The sequence below is a fragment of the Rana temporaria genome, chromosome 2 (genome assembly GCF_905171775.1).
Source record: "Rana temporaria chromosome 2, aRanTem1.1, whole genome shotgun sequence".
In the NCBI taxonomy this organism is placed as follows: Eukaryota; Metazoa; Chordata; class Amphibia; order Anura; family Ranidae; genus Rana; species Rana temporaria.
The window spans coordinates 469641167-469665634 of NC_053490.1; the positions used below are offsets into that span (position 1 = coordinate 469641167).

General features: G+C 41.9%; 1 protein-coding gene across 1 annotated transcript in view; it reads right to left on the reverse strand.

Moving 5' to 3' along the window:
• Window positions 1-19174: 19174 nt before the first annotated feature.
• CRYBG3 (crystallin beta-gamma domain containing 3) overlaps window positions 19175-24468 on the reverse strand; it is a 247633-nt gene continuing 242339 nt past the window's right edge. Inside the window, exon 22 of the mRNA XM_040338717.1 lies at window positions 19175-21324. Coding sequence (XP_040194651.1) covers window positions 21236-21324 — 89 coding nt within the window. The 3' untranslated portion in view covers window positions 19175-21235. The remainder of the gene's footprint in view (window positions 21325-24468) is intronic.

Genomic DNA, 24468 nt, shown 5'->3' on the forward strand with positions numbered 1-24468 from the left:
CCACCCGTCCCCATAGCATAGCAGGGCGGAAGTGACGCTCTTTGATGCAGCTATTGTCTGTTGGGCATTGTAATGTCTGGTGCACACACACTTTTTTTTTTTTCCTTCAACCCAGTGAGCGAAAATATATGAACCCATGTATGTTTTTTATCATTTTTTTTCACACAAATAGAGCTTTCTTTTGGTAGTGTTGGTAGTGTTTAATCATCACTGGGTTTTTTGCTAAACCAAAAATGGACCAAAAATGTAGAAAAAAAAATATATAGTTTGTTATAAAATTTTGCAAACCGGTCTTTAAAAAAAAAAAAAAAAGAATGCATTATTCACTGATGTGTGCTGATGAGGCTCCACTGATGGGCACCGATAGGTGACACTGAGGATGAGGCAGTGATGGGCACTGATAGGTGGCACTGATGGGCAATGTTGGGACCGATGTCTATTTAACAAAAGTCGGTTATCGGCTGTGAGCGTGAGGAAAAAAAGCTGATAAGCGGCTTTTGTTTACATCCTGTGGATGTAAGACACACCACATGACCAAAGACAGCTGGTCATGTGGTAAAGGGCCGCAGTGATCGGCCCTTTACCCCAATCTGTGATCCGCTGAATCTGAAGGACTTGGCAATCGGAGTGTGCCGCCCATGGGCCACAGGGGGCACGCAGGCAGCGTGAGCACGTAAGGGCCCTCCTGTGCTGTAGCCATCTTTCGGGTATAGCACGGGCAGGAACTGGTTAAAAAAAGCTGTACTATTAAATATATCCTTTTATATGGTCATGTGTATGAGCTCTAAGTCTGGTAAGTTGAAATTTCAAAATTTTTTGTCATGGGTTTAGATACTGTAATGTATGAAATAAAATTGGCTTGTAAGAATGTCTGCTGACTAAGGTGTAGGGTGGGAAGGCGAAGCATTTGCTTGGGGTTATAACATCCACTCCATGCTTGGCAGCATCAGATCTAAAATGTGTTTTATTAATCGGGTACAATACTGAAAACGCTCTCTATTAATATTACCTTGGCAGGTAGAATGCAGAAGACGACCACTGTTTAGTCCCCATGGCCTTTTTCATACCTGCCTTGATTAGGTGAGCTTGCAGCAGGGACGGCTCAGTGTTGGTGGTAAATGTGCCAAGTAACCAGTTCAGATGCTTTAATACATGTTGTTTGAATAACTTTGTATTGTTAATGGTTTTGATTTGTGATATTGAGTATAAATGATCGATTTTTTTCGTACTGTTGTATGTATGATCTTTCACTACGGACAGATGCTGATAATAAATATCTGTTTTATTCTGGTTTATAGTTCGATTTTCACATCCGCCTATACACATGCCTGTTTGGATGATTAAAGGGAAATGTCACTTTTGCTGAAAAAATATTGCATCATTGATAACACAAGCCATTTTGTAATTTCATTTTATTTAAAATGACATTTCTGTTTAATCTGTAGTTGCTCTGACTTTGCAAAACTGTCACACTCATTTGTCTCTTTCATCATTTGGTGTTTTGTACACTGCACTCCTAAAAATTGTATTTCCTGCTTGCGCGATTTGCTTGCTGCCTTTTTCCAGAAGGCTTCACTGAACTATTCACTCACCGGACACTTTATTAGGTACACCTTGCTAGTACTTGGTGGGACGCCTTTTGGCTGCAGAACTTACTTAAAGAGGTTGTAAAGGTAAAAAAAAAAATTCCCCTAATTTACTTCACTTACCTCATCCTTCGATTTTGCTTTTAAATGTCCTTATTTCTTCTGAGAAATCCTCACTTCCTGTTCTTCTGTCTGTAACTCCACACAGTAATGCAAGGCTTTTTGCCTGGTGTGGAGTGTCGTGCTCGCCCCCTCCCTTGAGGGGGCGAGCAGGAGAGTCAGGAAGCTTTCTACGTTGCAGATAAAGGAGCTGTGTGTTAGTGGGCGTCCTGACTCTCCTGCTGCCCCCCCCCCCCTCAGGGGAGGGGGCAAGCACGACACTCCACACCAGGGAGAAAGCCTTGCATTACTGAGTGGAGTTACAGACAGAAGAAAATCAACGGATGAGGTAAGTGAAGGAGGACTGCACTAAGGTAAAGGAAGCTATTTAGGGGAATTTTTTTTTTTTTACCTTTACCACCCCTTTAACCACTTCAATACCAGGCCACATAAGTGACAGTCTCTCATCAGTTGTTTGAATCACTGAACCTTGTTTTCATTCAATGATCTTGCCAATACGGAATCCACCTTGGACTGGTTCAATTTGTAATAAGAATTGCGTTTGACTTCATTTTATTATTGTGCTTTTCATTTAGCACTTTGATTGGCAGCCTCAGCTCTGTTCCTGTGTGGAGGGAGGTGTGTCCCTTCCCTCCAATCAGCAGTCAAAGTTCTCTCTTTACTGAGCTCTGCAGAATGTAAATTTAGCTCTCCACCCCCTTTTTTCTAAACTCTCAGACAATCTTTACAATTTCTGGGTATTGATCGGATGTAGAAAAGAGAAGACTGCAGATGAACAGGTACAACTCATGTAGGAGGGTTTGTTTCATTTCTGTACATCACCCAAGGCCGTGACTTCACTGGGTATATGTAAGGGTTTGCAACCACTTTAAGTCAGTGTCCACACTACACATTGTGTTTATGAAAAGATACACAGCAGACCGCCTATATGATGATATACTCCTGCCTATCAGAAGCGAGGGAGGTGTTGAGGTGGTCGATCAAGTCTATAAAACAAAAAAAAAACACACATTACAACTTTTTAGACCCCTTCCACACTGGGTTGTTTTGCAGGCGCTATTGCGCTAAAAATAGCGTCTGCAAACCGACCTGAAATAGCCGCTGCTGTGTCAGGCTTTCACACTGGAGAGGTGCGCTAGCAGGACGGTAAAAAAAGTCCTGCTAGCCGCATCTTTGGAGCGGTGTGTATAGCGCTCCTCCACCACTCCTGCCCATTGAAATCAATGGGGCACCACAATTTAACATCAAAATTAACGTTCTGTAGTGCATGTTAATACCTCAATACCATAAATAACATATTTGATATTTCACTCCAGCAGTATAAATTGTAGAGAAATGCTTAAATAATGCATTGCAATTTTCACCCATTAGATTTTAGTCGACTAAAATGTCCTGGAGATTTAGTTGACTAAATACGACTAAAACAATTGCAGAAGACTAAATTAGCAGGGGAACGCAGAGGTTGGAGGTGGGTGGATGTCCGCAGCAGTGTTCATTTTGGCAGCAAATTTTGACTTTGTTTTAGTCTGAGGACTAAAATAGCCTTTTAGTTTTATTCCCATTTTTGTGATGTGATATCCATGTGTAAACTCTCCAGATTAGTGCTGAGTAGACTTGTGCGGGAATTGGCAGTATATGGTGTTCAGGTAGGAATTGCCCAGAAGATGAGCTCTGTTTTACCTCTAGGGAAGAAAAAGCTGCAACATGCAATCAATACAGCTTTCTCTGTAACTGTTTGTGTAACACTAAGCACTGCAATTTCAGAGTCAGCATTGAAGAGTTGGAAAGGTCAGCCGGGGAAGTTATAAAACTCTGCCGTAGATGACTCAAACAGGAAAGCACTATAGATTTTGCAACAACTTTATTTTTTGTTAATAAATTTGGCTGGCATAAACACTTTCATGTCTTTAAACATCTTTTGTTTTATATTGTTTTTTTATTTCGGCATTATATTACTATAATACATTTTAAAGTCAGGATGCACGACTGCCATTGTGGACCTTTGCTAGAAGAAGATCCTGGACTGCCGCACTTCTTAAAACGAGGGTCCCAGAAGACAAGCGCGGACCATTCGGATTGCGCAGCGTGACTCACTTCCTGATTCTCTTACCGAAGATGGCGGTGGCAGCATCCGAGGGACGGGTCGGCTTCGGGTGCCGACATCGCAGGCGCCCTGGACAGGTAAGTGTCCTTATTTTAAAAGTCAGCAGCTGCAGTATTTGTAGCTGCTGACTTTAAAAAACAAAAATTTGGCGGACCTCTGCTTTAAAATAGGACAGCAACTCACATAATACTGAAGCCATGACAGCTAAGAGTTTGAAAGTGTAATTACCAGAAAATAGGCTTGTGTTTTTGTTGTAAGATTTTCAATGTACATTTAATGCAGCTGTCCTCAAACTGTACCCATATGCAGCCCTTTGCTTGCCTTTAACCAGTCCCTGGGGCACTGTTCCACCCCCTGAAACAAATAATGGGGCACAATTCCTCCCACTGACACCAACGATGGGGCAGAATCCCTTCCACTACACCATTGATTGGGTGCTATTTATCAAAAAGAACAACACCTGCTGGTGGCACTGTGGTCCCCAGACTTGAATGGTGTAGGTCCAGTGTCCACCAGGGGGTGTCTTCCAACAGTCGGCAGGTCTCAGCAATTAGTCAGCACCTGATGTTGGTTGCTGGGTGGAGCATTTCCTAACGCCATCACACTCATAATATTCAGCCCTTTAGGTTTGATCCTTTGGCTGTTTTTTACCTTTTTTTTTGCGTTGTTTTTCTCTACCTTGATAGGATCATTTGCTGTGGATTTTCTACTTGCTGTGACATTGTTACTTCCTGTGATATTTTTAAATTACTTTTTAATAAATTACCTTTTTTGGACATGCTTCACTATGAGGATCTTAAAGTGTATTCGTACAGTTTGTACTCCTGCGCTGACCTTAAAATATAAATGAATATGTATATATCCGTGACATTCATACACCAGCTCTTGTGAAACATTATCTCTGAAAATGTGATGCATTCACATATATGAAAACAAATGTAAAAATTATATAAAACGAAAAATAAATAAATAAACCCCTTCTCCCCTGCAAACTCCTAAGCGCGTCTGCGCTGTCAATCAATAGTGAAAATACGGAACTATAAATACACTAAATAGTCCAGTGCAATCGTGCATTAGTACAATGTCCTCAAAAGCGTGCCTCCAGTAAGTGCAGGAATTTGTGCCTTGCTGAAAAAAATCGTGACTTTGCCACCTTATAGTGTCACCACCACCTCCTATTGCGCTATGCTCTCACCAGATTCAAAAAGGTAAACTGCATATAATCATATGGTGTACGGTTTCCTCTTCTGGTCCCGAATCTCTGCGCTCCAACTCTCTATGGGTTTTCTTATACTCCCAAGAAGAAAAAAGGCCCATATGGTGTAGTACGTTTTAACAGGTTTTATTCATGAAACATTAAAAACAAATTTTACACTCACATGTTCCTCTGCCCAAGCCGGCACTAGCCTGTCCAGCGTCACTGCTACCTCCCCGGAAGAAACAGCGTGCCAGGCAGGGGGGCGGGACCCTGGGTGGCCGCGATCACCCACAGTCCAGCCTGCACATGTGTCAAAAACGGGGACAAACTCCTGACACCACTAACAGCAGCGGTGCCGGGCTCCTGAGAGGCAGCGGCGCCTGGCCTTCTCACTCGCTGACTGCGTCCCTCCAGCTGCGAGTGTCCTCACAGGTAGCCCGGCGCCGTGCTCCTCACAGACAGCGGAGCGGGCTGGCTGGGGTGTCAGAATGCCGCCCCCCTAAAAGTGCTGCCTGGTACCCATGGTGCCACCCGGTCCCATCATAGGCCGGCTCTGTATGGAAGACCAGGATGCTTCAATAGCGGCCTTCAGCTCTTCTGCATTGTTTGGTCTCATGTCTCTCATCTTTCTCTTGGCAATGCCCCATAGATTCTCTATGGGGTTCAGGTCAGGCGAGTTTGCTGGCCAATCCAGCACAGTAATCCCATGTTCATTGAACATTTGGGTGCTTTTGGCAGTGTGGGCAGGTTTTTTTACCTGTATGACCAAAAGAAAGATTGTGTGAACAAAATGATAAAAATGTTGGTTGGGTACATCGTTGCATGACCGCAAAATTGCCATTCAAATTGCGACAGCGCTGAAAGCTGAAAATTGGCTTTGGCAGGGAGGAGGTAAAAGTGCCTGGTATTGAAATGGTTAAATGAAATGAAGAATCAGCGATTCCCTCATTGAAGAAATAAAACTAGCATACCCTACAATATAGAATCCCCCTGTTATGCAACCCTTTCCTACCTGAAAACATTACCTTACTTACACTATGAGTATGAGCCCTTAACCACTTGCTGACCAGCACACGACGATATACGTCGGCACAATGGCTCAGCTGGGCAAATGGGTGTACAGGTACGTCCCCTTTATTAAATCGTGGCATTGTGGGCGTGCACGCGCCTGCTCCGTGACTGTGCCCGCGGGACTCGCAGACTCGATGTCCGCCGGTGTCCCACGATCGGGTCACGGAGAGGCAGAAAGGGGAGATGCCTTTGTAAACAAGGCATTTCCCTGTTCTGCCTAATGACTGATCTACTGCTCCGTGTCTTTGGGAGCAGTAATCACTGTCGTGTCACTGATAGCCCATCGCCCCCACAGTTAGAGTCACTTCCTAGGACACACTTAACCTCTTCAGCACCCCCTGCCAGTATCATTTACACAGTAATCAGTGCATTTTTACAGTACTGATCGCTGTATAATAGACAATGGTCCCAAAATAGCGTCAAAAGTGTCCAAAGTATCCGCCATAATGTCGCAGTCACAATAAAAATTGCAGATCACTGCCATTACTAATAAAAAAAATGATTATTAAAAATGCCATAAATCTATCCCCTATTTTGTAGACGCTATAACTTTTGCGCAAACCAGACAATATAAGCTCATTGCGATTTTTTTAACCAAAAATATGTAGAAGAATACAAATTGGCCTAAAATGAGGAAAAAATTTTTTTTTATATATTTTGTGGGGATATTTATTATAGCAACAAGTAAAAAATATTGCATTTTTTTTCGAAATTGTCACTCTTTTTTTTGTTTATAGCGCAAAAAATAAAAACCGCAGGTGATCAAATACCACCAAAAGAAAGCTCTATTTGTGGGAAAAAAATTGACTTTTGTTTGGGTGCCACGTCGCACGACCGTGCAATTGTCAGTTAAAGCGACGCAGTGCCAAATCGTAATAAATGGCCTGGTCATTTAGCAGCCAATTCTTCTGTGGCTGAAGGGGTTAATACCTCGCTCCTTTCTGGAACATAATGCTTAATTTGTTCATTACATATAAAGAGATTTAAAAAGAAAATTGAGCCATAATTAGATGTCCCACAAGTCAGTTTTAAGAGAACTGCCAGCCCTTCGGCTAACCCCGTTTCTACACACCCAGGGCTGTTTACAAAATATTTTAGACACCAATGAATTTGCCTTCGAACATCATGGTTGCCTGAAGAGTTATGTAGGCCTGAAGCTCTGCAGTACACTGGGAGGTCTGAACTACGCCAAGAGCAGTGTATTTCAAGGACAAAGAAGTCATACATTTCGCCAATTTTCCAGGCTGGAAATGTTCTAAATTCACAGTCACGTCTGCCAGAGAGCAGCTTCCTTCCTCCATTATGTCATGGAATGTAGCAAGGCTCTCAGCCCAGTTCCAGAACCCTTCGTTACTATTGAACGGCACTCCCTCGGCACTTCCTAACTCAATTCATTACATTTTCCAGGAACTCTAAGAGCTCTTGAAGATGGTAACTAAACAAATGACATCACCATCATTACAGGAGCCACAGACTGCATTGCATTAAGGAACCCTGTCATTCTGTTACAATGGAAAATTGTAGTAAAGCTTAGCTAACCTTTCCTATTGTAATAATAAATAAAATAAAGTTACTGATTATTATTATTTTTTATTTTCAGTATTTACAGCATATTATGCTGTGATTAATAGTTTGTAGAATATTTAGAAATCTACTGTCCTTACCAGTCATATACACATGCTCTAGAATTAGTTTAGATGGAGGTCAGTCAACCAATCAGAGCACTGAATGCAGGAAAAAATTAGGTAAGCAGTAGGACATCTACAAATCAATTTTTAGATTCAAAGAGGAAGGGGAGGAACGGGAGGAGAAATGAGAAAAGAAAAAGAGAAAGAGCCAAAAAGGAGGGAAGAGGAAAGAACCCAAAAAGGGAAAGGAAGAAAGGTGGAAACACAAGGATAGCACTCACATGGGCCACATCTGTAATAGTATAAGGGAAGAAACAATATCTAGCAGGTGGACATTGATGATCAGACTTTTAGGCCAAGGAAGTATGTTTAAAAAATATATTTAATAGCATATAAATTTACAAAAATAATACAGTATAATTTTACAGAAGTTAACTACTGTACGTTCCTCAGAAGTCGCCAACGCACGTTTCGCCGTGGGGCTTCTTCAGGACGAAGACGAGGGGTACATGTTTAGCAGTAAAACAGAAAATTATATGACAGATGGTCCTCCAGCGCATGCATCCATGAGGCATATAAAGCACAAGTAGAAAAAGTCAAAATCAACAATGATCTTGAATAAAAGTTTCCATGAGCCAGGGATCTTGAAATTGGCCAATAGAGGTCAACACCAAGGTCCAAAGATTTTGAAAATTAAATGCCACAGAAAGATTGTCTATCTCAGGCAAACTATCCTGTAAAATCCTGGGCTCACTGGGACAACAGATGGCAGCAGGACAGCAGAGCACATGGAACCCTATCAGGGGGAGCCTTGATTAGCGGCACCACAGGTAGACAACAATGTTAAAGGTCATGTGGGGGCCATCAAGCTGAATAAAATCACGTCTGTGTCCCAGGGTGTACACGGGGTAACATCTACAAATCAAAGAAGAGAACATACATGTAGCATGCAATGCAACGTTCTTATGCCGCGTACAGACGGTCGTTTTTTGTGATGAAAAAAAAAAAACGTTTTAAAATGATCGTGTGTGGGCAAAACGTCGTTTTATGTCTTCAAAAAAACGACAAAAAAAAATTCGAACATGCTTGAATTTTTTGTGTCGTTTTTCAAAACGTCGTTTTTTGTTTCACAGAAATTGACCATGTGTAGCAAAAAACGACGTTTAAAATGACGTTTTTAAACCCGCACATGCCCAGAAGCTAGTTATGAAGCGAGCTTCAATGGAAAAAAGTGGTGAACGTAACCTTGCTTTGCTAGAGCATTGTGAAAAAACGATAGTGTGTAAGCAACGTCGTTTTTGAAAATTAAGTTTCAAAAACGTCGTTTTATTTCATGATTTAAAACGTCGGTTTTTTTTTCATCACAAAAAACGACCGTCTGTACGCGGCATAAGTGTTTGTGTGTCTTCTTTTCCAGAAACACATATCTGATATCGTAATCCTAAGATTTTGAGTTTACAAAGGTTCAATAGGTCCTGGAAAACTAAAAGAAAAAATTCTGTTGACATGGTATACTTACCAACATGCCTAGAGGAAAGCTACAAGCAGACCTATCTAACTAAGTTCTGTTGGGAAATTACTTTATAGCTTAGAGAGAATGTACAATCTTTTCAAAGATTTTTAGATATACAGTACATACAAAAATCAGCTTAATGTTAAAAAACATGTTAAATATATTTATATTGATCTCTCATAATGCAAGTCAGTGAGTCAGCTGACTTACTAAAAACCATTCACTCCATGTGTGGCAAAAATCTTTCCTGGTGCCTCCATGGCAGCATACCAATGGTAGAGCTCCGCCTCAACTCCTGCCTCAGGAACAGTGAATAGCCTAAAATAAAGACGTAGTCCCTCCCCCAACATTCTCCTTTTTTTCCTCATACCTCTTGATCAGTGAAGAAGTAGCAGCATGTCTCTACCTCTGGCAGCATCCACCAGGTTCAGCCTCTCCCATGCGCAGTCCCTGTTTTTGGGCCGCTAATAAGACTGGGAACCCCTTTAGGGTTTTTTTTTTGCAGAGTTACCTCATAGGAACGCAGTCTGCCGATATACAACTTATGAATGCCGGTGGGTGTACAGGGGGATCAGCTTCCTTCGATTCCCTAGTTATGTTAAATTTTCTCCTTCTCTTGCTCTTTTTCTTTCAGCATCCAAAAAAAAAAAATGAGTGTAGAGCAGATCTTTTCCCCTCATGTTTCCTCCTTATGGTAGTTCTCGGGGTTCGCGGGCCTCCACCCGTTTACGGGGGCTCTACCGCATTTCGGTATTGTAGAATTGGGCCACAAGCAGGACAGTTTTTGACTATCACTGCTCTCTCCAGTGCACAGCGGGGACTGAGTGGGGCGGAGTGCGTGCATGGCTGGCCTGGCGGTACGCGTGGGCAACCCGGATTTCAGTGAGCATAAGCAGCCCCGAATGATTAGAGATGTACACGCATCTCAGCAGGAGTTGGGACTTCTGATGTGCCTAGAAGGTCTGATGTGCCTGGAAGGCCTAGAAGGTCAGGCAGTCAGCAGCAGGAATTTAGCCTATGGAGGCCACCTTCAGCTTCAGCTGGTGCTGAAAGTTCTCCTGACCAGCTAACTTGCCAGAAGGGGGCGAACATGACAATTATACTGCCCACCTTTTGAGATTTAGGGCTCAGGACTGCCAGTGATAGTGAGCCGTGCCCTGCAGGTCCCTTGTTGTCCGAATGGTACTTTGTATTGTTACATCACTCTGACCTTTTTCTTTAAAAGATTTCTAGCCTTACTTTCTTACGCTATTATCTTGCAGCTGATCCTCTTTCCCATTTCGCTAATGGGTCATTCATCACATAACCAAGATCCTCCTGTGTCCAATAGGTATGGGACCATCTGTGCATGGGTATAAAAAAAAATAGTGCGCCACTGATGAATAAACTTTGTTTGTTTCATCCCTGTCCCCTCTAAGAGATCCAGAAAGTTTTCAAGACACCATGATGACTACAGTCCAGAGCGCAGGTCACATTCATCATGCCATAGGTCATCGGAAAGGTCAAGGTCCCAGAGACATTATCACTCTCCCTCTCCCCCAGCTCATTCATCAAGGAAAAAGTGCTGGGCGTGTTGCGCTGTACCACTTCCTTATAAATTAGTCTGTAAGGACTGTCTCAGGGACTATGCTGCAAACCAGGAACTGGAAAGCCAATGGGTGGTCGACATACTTAAAACAGATGAAGATGAAAGACTCGTTTTCGGAGTTGGTGGCTATAATCCCCACTCAACCAGTTCCACAGGTGGCTCAAGTTCAGGATACAGAGCCCAGTATCCCAGGGCCCTCAGCTGTCAGCACTCCTCTGCCCCTATCGGGAAGTACAGCCAGGGAATCACCACCAGAGGACCCTTCAGAGAAATCTTCAGAGGATTCATAACCCTCTGGTTTCATTTTTTTTCTTGTGCAGCCCTTTATCCTAACTGTAAAGAATTTAATTGCTTGGGAGGATCTGGAGAAACCACCGCAAAAAGCAAGAACATATTTTCCGTTTCCTAAGAGGAAGCAGATTGTCTTCCCTTTAATGGGGAAGATTAGAGAAATTATAACAGATGAATGGAACAAGATGGATAAGAAGTATTCAGTAGGTTGTACGAACAAGTTATATCTATTAGCATATATGGATACACAGTCCTTGAACTCGATGTGGAAGATGCGGCAGTGGTGCACCGAGCAAAAAACATAACCCTGTCTGTGGAAGACTCAATGTCATTAAAAGACCCCCTGGATAGATGAATTGACTTGGACCTTAAGAGAAGATACTTGGCCAAAGGAGCGGCCTGTAAACCTGCCATTTCACTGACCTCCGTCTCTAACGCTATTAGGTCCTGGATGGAGAATGTTGAGAAAGCTTTGCGCCAGGACGTCCCCAAAGATGACATAATCAAAACTCTGGAAGAGCTCAAATTGGTGGCTTATTATTGGTGAGAAAATTATGTATTGACAAAATTTGTTGTTCAGCCAGATCGATGCTACATTCAGTTATGGCAAAACGGCATTATGGCCAAAGCCTTGGACGGCCGACATAGCATCAAAGCAAAATTGATGCAAGATTCCATTTGATGGCAAATCCAATGCCAAGAGAGCCGAGATGGTCCCATAGGGGCCTGGCTAAAGCTATTTTTTTATGATCTGGAACATCAGATGCCAGGACCCATGGGTTCTGTCTACAATTCAATACGGTCACTCTTGGACCTTTTCTCGTCAACCTCCTTAGACTTCTTTTAGGAAAACCAAAACATCAGCCTCCCTGCATAAAGCGCTGTCCTTAAGCCAGTTTATAACGTCACTTCAACTCCAGAGGGCAGCGGTGGCTGTTCCCTCATTGAAAAGATTCACAGGTTTTTATTCAGCCATGTTCCTAGTGCACAAAATGACAGGCGGTCAGAGGCCAGTGATTGATCTAAAAAGGCTTAACCAGTACATCCACATCGAGAGCTTCAAGATGGAGTCACTACACACGATCATACAAGCCATACAACCAGGGGATTAGTTAATATCAGAAGATTTGCAGGATGCTTACCTGCATGTTCCCATCTTACTCTCCTTCCAAAGATACCGAACATTCGCAGTGGGTCATGTCCACCTACAATTTTAAGCCTGGACTTTTGGTCTATGCACTTCTCCCCGGGCATTCACAAAGGTGTTGATCTCTGTCCAAGTCCCTCTGAGAGAAAAGGGTTTATGGATTTATCACTATCTGGACAATATTTTTCTACTGGCAAGCAACCCGAACCAACTTGTAGCCCACAGGGACATACTGCTGCAATCACTGTCGGAACTAGGATGGCTGATAAATTGCGAAAAGAGCCAGCTAGCAACAACACAGCACATGACTTATTTCGGGGCAATGTTCCAAAAACCCATCAGGGCACAGTATCATTACCTCAACCGAAGATGAAGGTCATCTTTCAAAGAATGTTCAAGGTCATGCAGAAGTTTCATCTAATGGCTTTAAGTGCCTAAGCCTCAAAGACACGGTGTCCTCATGCATACCTTTAGTACCATGGTCTCACTGGCATCTGAGATACTTTCAGTCCAGTTTCCTAGTGCAGTGGAGGAAACAACAACTCTCTCAGACAATGCTTCTGACAGCAGTAATGCGCAGGACCCTGCACTGGTGGACAAATCCAGAGAATCTCTCCAGGCCTCCTTACTTGGGTTCTCACTCATGGACCATAATTACGTCCGACGGAAGCAGACAGGGGTGGGGAGCCTATTGTGAAGGGATCAGGATACAAGGAAGATGGTCTTTTCCCACCAGAGGCTTGGTATCCAACACCCTGGAGATAAGAGCAGCATTCCTATCCCCAACTTCATTAACACTTCAGGTCAGAGGACTGAGGGTGCTTTTGCGCCTAGACAACAGGGAAACAGTCTCATATCTACAAGAACAAGGGGCACCCACAGCAGAACGCTTCGAGGAGAAGTAGAACCAATAATGATCTGGGCAGAGAGAAACTTAGTAGACCTCAGAGCAACTTATCTCCCAGGCAGGCTGAACACAGAAGCAGACAACTTGTCAAGAAAGTTTATGGACAACGAGTGGGTTTCATCTTCATATATTCCACCAGATTGTCAAACTCTGGGAATCCCCACAGGTGGATCTATTTGCTACCCCAAAGAATGTCAGGCTCACGAGATTGTTCTCACGCCTTCCATATCAACAGGCAGATGAGGTGGGCGCTCTATCATTCCCTTGGATGTTCATAACGGCATATGCCTTCCCTTCTTGCCCACTCATCTTGAAGTTTCTCCAGAGACTTCTAAGAGAACCAGTATTTTCAGTCTTACCATACTGGCTGACGAGACCATGGTTCCTGCTAGCCATGCACTTCAGTGAGTTCTCCTATCAAGATTCCCTCAACTTCTGACACAGGGCAATCTAGCTCATCCAAACCCACAGAGGCTGGAACTTCAAGTATGGAGGTTGAAAGGCGGAGGTTTGCATCTCCAGGTTGTTATATCCATCCTTCCTAGAGCCAGAAAGCCGACAACGAATGCCATGTACGCAAGGATCTGGGACAAGTTCTTATCATATGCTACTGGGAAGGATTTTTATCCAATCTCCCCTTCTACTTCCAATATATTGGGATTCCTTCAGACCGGTCTCGATTTGGGGCTCGGCCTAAGCTCCCTTAGGGTACAGGTGGCAGCAATTTCTGAGGCAACCAATACAATACAATTTTCTCGTTTCTCAGGGGTGTGTTAAAGATCCATCTGCCTAGGCGCTCTTTTCCCAAGTGTACTTCTCTTAATACTAGAAGTTTTAACCAGTGATCCATTTGCACCCGTAGAACAAGCCTCAATCTGGAATCTAACTGTAAAGACAGCATTCCTTGTGGCCATTACCTCGGCAGAAGAATTTTGGAGCTCCATTCTTTGGGGATAGGTCATGAGCACATCTCTTTCTTCCTGAACAGAGTAGAACTTCGCCTTCTCCAGGGGTTTACACCTAAGGTTACCATGCCATGTCATCTGATGGAGCTTTGGGCATTACCAGTTTTTGCGGACTCAGAGGCAGATTTTTGTCATGAACTGGGTATATCACGAATCCTCAGGGCCTACTTAGAAGGTACTGAAAAGTTCAGGAACTCCAAAAGATTATTTATCTTCCCCTGGGGGCGAAAAAGAGGGAAGAAAGCTCCAGCAGAACCTTGGCATCTTGGGTGGTCAAATTAATTCAGAAAGCTTACAGGCCGAAAAACATGAAACCTACATCTTATGTGAATGCTCATTCAAGTAGAGCAGTTTCAGTGTCATGGGCAGCGAGAGCGAACGTTTCCTTGGTCTGCAGGGCCGCCACTTGGTCGTCTTGTCATATGTTTCTCAGGCACTTAGGGGGCTCTTACAACCAAAGCGTTTGGAAGAAAAGCAGTTCATGCAGCTATGTTCTTGTCTTGTTAAAATTATTTTGTTAGCATCAAACCCACCCGTTAGTTATCATTGGTATGCTGCCATGGAGGTGCAAGGAAAACTGAAAATTGTATCATACGTACCATAATTTTCCTTTCCTGGTGCCTATCTATGCCAACATACACTCCCAACCTTGGTATTCTATATTACAGAAAATGTTGGGGGAGAGACTACATTTTAATTTATGCTATTCCCTGGTCCTAAGGGAGGAGTCGAGGTGAAACTCTATATCATTGGTATGCTGCCATGGATAGGAACAAGGAAAGGAAAATTATGGTAAGTATGATACAACTTTTCGTTTTCCAGTTTTTAAAGAGGAACTGCAGTCTGCTCACATAATTTGTTAAAAAAAAAACATCTTTGCATTCTGAAGCTTCCTTCCAACCACTTTGCATATTATTTTATATATACTGCGATTCTATACTTGCCAAATATGCTGCAGAAATCTCCCTCCACTGAGTCTGGCTGCAGCCATTTTAACTGTGGGCAGCCAAAGCTGCTGCCTGTTCACTTGCTGGATTTACACAGACACGCCTCCAGCTCTGCAGCTCTCATTGGCCCTCTTATGACTCACCCCCCTTCCCTTCCTGGCAAACTCTCACGAGAGTGAGGGAAAGATCTGTACATGATGTCATAAGCCTAGGCTTTTTATCAGACAAGAAACAGGAAGTGGGCTGTATAAGGTATTTACTGGCAGAAAAAAAATGTTTTACTATCTAAAGTTAAAACAAGGGCAGAAGATTTAATAGATGGAAAGTTGAAAAAAATTACTGAAGGTCCACTTTAAGCTTGGTGGTTAAATCAGGCTGTGTTAAGTACAGAGCTCCCTCTAGTGGTTGAGCTGTAAATCAGCATACCTGATACAGTAAATATATGGAAAAGCAAGTGTTCATAAATGTAAAAATAATGAAATATATTATTCTTTTCCCTTAACATCACGCACTTTGGACAAGATTGTGAATCTTCTGTCAATCCAGAAATTGCTGACAAGTGATTTCTACTTTAAATTCTTATTTATTCTTATTTTAACATGCTTACACTTGTTAAACCTCTGCTGCCCTCTAGCGAGATATAACATTTTATTTTCACTACTGATGTCGCTGCAAAATACATCAATGATTTGCAATGGAAATGAACAGCTGCAAAAAAACAAAAACAATTATCGATTAAATAAAAGCTGCAGAATCTTTAACTATTTTGTATGTTTAAAGAGAGCTAACAACTATTACAAAGCACATCTGAAAATCTGCATAAATTCTGTCTTGGCTGTCATGTTCTGGGATGGTTACAGGACACCTGCTTGATAGTCTGATATGCACCTTTACTTGCCCTAAGGAGCATTTAAACTTCTATCATTCGCTGTTTCTTGTGAATTTCAGGTATACTGTGGCCCTGGGAAAAAGCAAAGCTTGTTGCACTCCATCAAAGAATGCTGAAGCCTTAGGTCTTATGGTAATTTTGTACACGATACCTGTCCATAGCTATTTATGTCTATCTATCCATATACAGCTGCACTCAAAAGTTTGTCAGAAATAATGAAATTTTGGCATCGATATTGAAAATATGATGGATAATGCCAAAAAACTCTTTTATTTAAGGATAATGATCATACGAAACCATTTATTATAATGAACATGGAAACGGCTGGAACTCCGCTTTAATGACTTGGAGAGGATCTGCAAAGAGGAGTGGGACAAAATCCCTCCTGAGATGTATGCAAACCTGGTGGCCAACTACAAGAAATGTCTGACCTCTGTGATTGCCAACAAGGGTTGTGCCACCAAATACCAAGTCATGTTCTGCGAAGGGGTCAATAACTTATTTCACACATTAAAATGCAAATCAATTTATAACTTTTTTGAAATGTGTTTTTCTGGATATTTTTGTTGTCATTCTGTCTCTCACTGTTAAAATAAACCTACCATTAGAACTATAGACTGATCATTTTTGTCAGTGCCCAAAATCAGCAGGGGATCAAATACTTTTTTTCCCCTCACTGTATAGTGAAAGTTGCCTCATCAACCGAGAGCTTCCATCAATATGTACACTCACTAGAAGCCAGACAAATATATGCTAACTGCTCCTATGGTGCAGAGGAGTGTCCCGACCTTGTTTACCAAATGGAAGAATCCAGAGAGACCATGCATTGGATGGTGGGTACAGTAATGTGGTTCGCACAAGAGTGGTTGCTGAATGCCTTTGTCACCTGGTTGCATTTGCCCCGGACCGCAGTGTTGCAGCTTAGCTCCCTGTCACAGTGCAGCCCTCCCCTGGTACTCAGACAACCAGGCCCTGGCCGCTCAGCACAGCCACCAGGCAATGGTGGAGGGTGGGCCGGCGGTCAGTGTAGCCGCGAGCCTGTGGGTGCCGTCCTCCGGTATCCCAGTTCCTGTGGCTCTCTGCCTTATATTATTATCTATGTTGTTGTGCTGACCGAGTCCTAGGCAAATGTTACCCAACCCACCAGCCAGCACCAATTGACCCTCCAGCAGCCAGCAACAACAGACCCCTCCCTCAACTGTAGATAACTCTCAGCTACAATTGACCCCCTAGCAAAAATAGAACCCCCCCCCAGAGACAATAAATCTTACCATGAACAATAGACCCCTCTGCAACAAACCCCCCCCCCCCAAGTAACAATAGATCAACCCCAGCAACGATAGACCCCTATAAAAAATACTGGAGGAACATTTGCATACATCAGCCAGGAAGCTGCGCATGGGACGTACTTGGACATTCCAACATGACAATGATCCAAAACACAAGGCCAAGTCGACCTGTCAATGGCTACAGCAGAATAAAGTGAAGGTTCTGGAGTGGCCGTCTCAGTCTCCTGACCTCAATATTATTGAGTCACTCTGGGGAGATCTCAAGTGTGCAGTTCATGCAAGACAGCCCAAGAATTTACAGGAACTGGAGGCTTTTTACCAGGAGGAACGGGCAGCTTTACCATCCGAGAAGATAAAGAGCCTCGTCCACAAATACCACAAAAGACTTCAAGCACATTAAGAACTGGGGTATGTAAACTTTTGATCAGGGTCTTTTGGGTAGTTTCTGTTGTTATTATGATTTAAAAAGAGTAAACACAGTTGATTGATAAACAATGGCTTCAGCCAAACACTAACCAAAAGTTTTTTGTTATGATTCATATTCTCTGCCAAATGGCCAAGAAATCATAAATTCTGTCAGGGTATACAAACTTATGAGCACAACATATATATATATATATATATATATATATATACACATACACACATATATATATATATACATATACATATTATATACATATATATATATATATATATATATATATATACATATATATATATACACATATATATACACATATATACATACACACACACACACACACAGTAAAACCTTGGTTTGAGAGTAACTTGGTTTGACAGTGTTTTGCAAGACAATCAAAATGTTTTAATACATTTTGCCTTGATATACAAGTGATGTCTTGATATAAGAGTAGCATCATGTCACAACTGAGTATAAAAAAGAAGAGAGGAGCCTCTAAGTGTAGCAATATGGTTACATTTAATGAAGGTACAACATTTAGCAACTTATTGCTACACTCAGGCCGCGTACACACGGTCGTTCCAAACCGATGAGAATGTTCCGACGGGCCATTTCCATCGGTTCACCGCTGAAGTAGCCTGATGGTCTGATGTGCGTACACACCATCGTTCCAAAAACCGATCGGGTCAGAACGCGGTGACGTCACACACACGACGTGCTGAATAAAACAAAGTTCAATGCTTCCAAGCATGCGTCGACTTGATTCTGAGCATGCACGGGTTTTAAACCGATGCTTTCCTGTACTAACCATCGGTTTGGACTGATCGGGCAGCGGGCCATCGGTTCAATTTTGAAGCATGTTTTAAAATTTTGGACCGAAGGACAACAGACCGATGGGCTATACACACGGTCGGTTTGGACCGATGAAACTGAACCTCGGTCCATTCTCATCGGTTTTGTCCGATCGTGTGTACGCGGCCTTAGAGGTGCCTCTCTTCTCTTATACCCTGTAAAAAAAATGCTTTGATATACAAGTGCTTTGGATTACAAGCATGTTTCTGGAACGAATTATGCTCGTAAACCAAGGTTTTACTTTATATCTATATATATATATCTATCTATCTATATAGATATATATATCTATATAGATATATTTGTATTATTATATGTCTTTGGCTATTGTTTTTTGTTACATTTTACAGTACAAGTCAGATATCCATAATAATCTGAACATGCCTTCACTGCAGCAATAAATTGTGATTGCAATGTAGATAAGAAAATCTATATGACAAATCGTGTTATATGACAAAATTCCCACTGTCCCTTGCAGTTCATCTTTTTCACTTGGTAGACGTATTATTCCAATCCAATAGTTACCAGAATCTTCATCCTCTAAATGACTATGAATCAGAGCCTGTAAATATGAAGGTTAGTTCCCTGGTTCAACCACCAAGTGTTTGGACTTGTTACCTGCAACTGATCATTAGAAGCCAAGACAAAGCAGCCATTTAAATAATATAATTTTTATTAAATGTAAAGAAATCAACATCTGCATTGACATATATATATATATTAAAAGAAGGCACTAGTCAGGGCTTATTTCACATGCCCCTTCTACATGTTCTATTTGTGATTTACATCACCTCCTTCACAAGCAGCCTATCCTGTAGCTGCAAAATATATACATATGAGATAGTCTTTATAAATTCCTCTGATCTGGATTTACACATATACAAAAACATTACTTACAGCTTGTATAAATATTTTCTCTCTTTCAACATGTCGTCTAGGCAGTTTAAATATACAATACACTGCAAATCCCTGCAGTACAAATATAGCATATAGGTTTTTTTCTAGGTATATACATTATACATGTATGACAGCTATCAAAGAAACTACAAGCCTCAGCATTCCTTGGCAGACAGAGAATGCTGGGATGTGTAGTTGATTAAGCTGCCTGTTGGCCAGTTTTAATACAAGAGAATAATAGAAGCTGCTGGGGAATTAAAAAATTGTGCAACAATCTTCTCCATTATAAAGGTCTGTTGTGAGCATTGCTCAGCCTTTTAGCTGACATTTCCTCAGGTACCACGAACAGTGTCTGTGTCTTCCCAGGACAAGGGGGAAATTATTTGAGAACTCCAGTTTGCATAAATGGATATGGCAATTCTTCTAATAAAAGAAAAATGATATAAGAATTAAAAGTAGGTCAAACTGCAACATGGAAAATGTTGTTTGGAGTTCTCTTTTAACCTCCTCCCATTTGCAGTCTGCATAATAATGTTCCTCAACCTAGAGATATGTTAATAAAGGTCTTCCCTTTGAGAGCCACCAGCCAACACATTGCATAGCTGGTGGCTCTCAGTCTCAGCTGCCACTGACTGCAACAGTCCTCTGTGAGATTCTTGAACCATTTTTAGTTGTTTGAGTTCATATGATTACGATGTCAGCTATGACTTAACTGATTGCTTGCAGGCTTGAGGCTTAATTGATTAAATAAGTCTTCAGTCTGCTGATGGCACTGCTGATACTACTGCAGACTGATGGTGGCAGTGTTAATCTATTTGTTTAATACTGCAATTGTCAAATGCAATTACAGTATTAAAAATAATAACTTAATTAAAAAATAGAAAAACATAAAAATATATATATTTTTTTAATTCTTTGTGCATTTGTCAGCCTATAATAAAAAAAACAGAAAACGGTTTCTATTAAAACAGTGTACTAAATAAAAGCCTTATATGTCCTTAAGAAAATATAAAAATGTATGTATGCAAATTAGTCAGCTTTATTGTCAAGTTAATGCCCTCTGGTCATGAAAGGGTAACATATACTTGATATTTTTGTGGCATTTCACTAATTAATAACCCCATGCTGCGGCCTGCAGTCCAGAATACATACATTGTTAATGGTGCTTGAAGAAATGTTCAGGAAACACAGTCTACTTTTTTAACAGCATCTTAAAGAAGAACTTGCAGTATGTGCTTTGTGTATAAGTTCCAGTGCAGGTTAGAGAATGAAAGGAAGAATCTGGCTGGCTACTATGGGCAACACAGACAGTTCTGTTTTCCTTTAGTCCCCCCTCCCCACACTCTGTATTACTTGCATTAGCAATGCTCTTATACAATGAGCCATGCGGAGTACATACACTGTAAAGGATAGTATTGCATACAAGCTTAGCTCATTCTTTCCACAGTCCAATTTTAGGTCAGCACATACCCATCTTTTAAACACAGTGCTCAATGGTTTGCAGGTCCTGAGAGGTAACACAGACAACATTTCCCAAACATGACCTTTCCCATGTCCTGGTTGTGGTATCACTATAGCCACTGTTTCCGATTCTTTCTTGCCACCTCCATACCATCCAACAAACACAGCCTGACTTTTGTCTTAGCATTAGCAGAACATATTTCTGCAGGGAAGGCTTGAATCTGATGTCTTGGCCAGATGCCAAGCAGATTAGCAGAGCAGCAATTCAGTGACGTGCGACTTCAGTAGTTGGGAGGATTTGTTTTATATGCCACAGAGATCATGTCATTAATAGCTTTGATCCCTGCTTGCTCTGTATTCACAGTATTTCAATGTCCCACTTCTGTGTCAGAGCATTTTCCTGGGATCTGTTTACTATCAGGAAGTTCTGATCGTAGTAATTTCCACCTAAACAAATGCAAAGATAGAAATGAAATTAGCATAGAAATGCTGACATGTTGGTGCAAAAATGCAGAGTTTAAGATCTGCTCAACAGAAAAATTATATTTTATGGTACAGGAGTATTAGCCATGGGATGAAGAGCCTCTGGATTCTTATATTTCTCAATAATCCCATTGGTTAGATCTCCTCACAGAAGTTAGGAAGATGCAAATTTAAGCTGGATTTCTGTTTTTAATGTGACATGGAAAAACGTCATCGATATATCTGTATAAGCTGTCATGTGTCATTCATAAACCACAGATCTTTGGCTCTAACAATTCCCAGATTTTTAATAATGTAAATGTCATCTATGATCTATTATATCCCTGTCATTTATTCCTTGCGTGGTTACGTTATGAAATATGTTAGATAATGAAGACGGGATTCTGCTGTGCTAATAACATTTTGCCACATATGCCCAGACTGATGTGGCAGGTCTGTAAATCCTGAAAAGAACGTAAGAATGTGTACTTATGTTACTGATAGCAACCGATCAAAATGACTGTGCCAGTTCTTCAGGTAGAAAAAAAAAACACCAACTGGCTGGGTGCTAGAATCAACCAGACAGCTCTTTTTTCTGCTAGTACTGTAAATTACTCTTGTCAATGTAGAAAATCTGGATCTGAGGGGGGATAGCTATATTTGCTCAGGGGCTTCTGAGTTGTTTTATGTGTAGGTATAAGACATGGAATGTAATAGACCAATATACCCAAGATTGTAAGCTCCTTGAGGGCAGGGACTGATGTAAATGTATAATATATGCATGTAAAGGGCTTCGTAAATTGACGGCACTCTATAGGTACCTGTAGTAGTAATAATAATATCAGCTTGTGAATTAGTGCTCCAATCACTATTTCCTCTTCTCATGCAATCACTGTAATGTACACTTTTTGTTACCAATAGGCTTGCTATATGGTAGCATTAGGCTCTTGGATTTGACATATAGAATATGACAAATGGCAGAGTTGGATGTACATACTTGCACTGTCCTACTTTTCAGTATCCCAAATAGCTTGACAAAGCATAGGTGGTAACATGAATCAGTGGTGGGGCTGGGGCTTTTGTCTTTACAGTCAGGATCCACCCCGATGCCTGGACCGGCAGCTGCATCAGCCTCTCAGCAAGCCGCTGGTACATTGTGCCAGTTGCCCCCCCCCCCCCTCCACAGCCCAGCTCTCCAGTAGGTGCTGGAGGGCCAAAGCAGAGGGTTGGTGACTGACAGACTGAGAACCAAGCAATCAGCAGTCTTTGATCTCTCAGTTCACAGTCAGACAGATGCTGCTTCCACCTAGGTAAGTATAATTACATTTTTTTTTAAGAACACAGACTTTTCTTTTAAGACACCAAGATCTGTCAGTAAGGGCCAGTTCACACCACATGCAGTCCAGTGCATTTTTTTCTGCATCAAAATGCATGGATAGTAGGTTATATGGCTTAGAGCTGCACAATTCAGGATAAAATGAGAATCATTACTTTTTTTTTTGCTTAAAATAAAGATCACGATTCTCGGCGTAACATCATCTTTCACATTATACAAAAAAATTGAGCTAACTTTACTATTTAGTTTTCTTTTAATTAATTGAATTGTATTTTTTCCCAATACAGTGTGACATAAAATATTGCAATGACTGCCATTTTATTCGCTAAAAAAATATATAATGTTTGGGGGTTCCAAGTAATTTTCTAGCAAAAAAATACTGATTTTAACTTGTAAGCAAAAAGTGTCTTTAACGTGGAGTTCCACTCGTTTAAGTTTATTAAAAGTCAGCAGCTACAAATAGTGTAGCTGCTGACTTTTAATAAACTTACACTTACCTGTCCCACAGTCTAGCTCCTCTCCCCCTTCTCTCCGCGACGCAGTCATTGCAAGTGTGGGCACCCAGCTGTGATAGATTGCGGCTTCACTGCCGAGTCACGTTGCGCTCTCCAAGTGACCAGGCAATCTTCTGGGACCTGTGACGTGTCCCAGAAGATTGCAGAGAGGGAAGTGCCACGTAGGGGGAGGAGGAGGAGGAGCCGAGGTGGCGAGAGGACGGAAGCATGAAATGGGACAGGAAGTACCTGTCAAAACCAGCTACCCACTACCCCTCCAAAAAAAATGACATGCCAAATGTGGACTGTCAGGGGGCAAGCAGTGCTTAAAGCAGAAGTTCCATTTTTGGGTGGAACTCCGCTTTAAAGGAGAAGTACAACCAAAGCTTGTTTGGCTGTACTTCTCCTATGGATCACAGGAGTGCAGTTAGTTTTGTACTCCTGTGACATGTTTTCAACAAAGAGCGAGCTAAAGTCCGCTCTCTGCTGACATCACAGAGTTGGTCCAGGCTCGGCGTTATCACGACTATGGAGTCGGGATTCACCCAGATCCCTGGATCGACACCTGGCTCAGCCTCTCAGCGCCTTGCTGAGAGCTTGAGCCATCCGCTCCCACCCCCTCCACAGCCCAGTGCTCCAGTGAGTGAGGTGGGAGAAAAGTAGAGAGCTGTGACTAACAGTCACCAGCTCTCTGTTCGGGGAGCTGTGAGAACTGAGTGATCGCTGATGTTTGATCGCTCGGTTCTCAGAGTTAGAGGTCCCGGGGGACAGATGCAGCTTTGGACCAATGCTGCATCCATCTAGGTAAGTATGAATTAAAAAATAAAATAAACCCATACTTCTCTTTTACCAAATGATACATTGTTTTTTTTTTACAGCTGTGAGCAGAGAACTGCTCTGCACTTGTTACACAAATCATGGAAAACATTTTTAACAATTAATCATGCAGCTCCAGTTCATACCAGTGCAGTTACAGTTCCTGTTTCAGAAAAAAAAAAGTAGAACATGCTGCATTTTTTCTGCACCGGACTGTACTGGAAAGCGGTAAAACACACCGGAATGCACCAAAAATGCACTGGAACACACATGTCTTTTTATAAGGTTAAAGGGGTTGTAAAGGTACATTTTTTTTCCCTAAATAGCTTCCTTTACCTTAGTGCAGTCCTCCTTCACTTACCTCATCCTTCCATTTTGCTTTTAAATGTCCTTATTTCTTCTCAGAAATCCTCACTTCCTGTTCTTCTGTCTGTAACTAAACACAGTAATGCAAGGCTTTCTCCCTGGTGTGGAGAAAGCCTC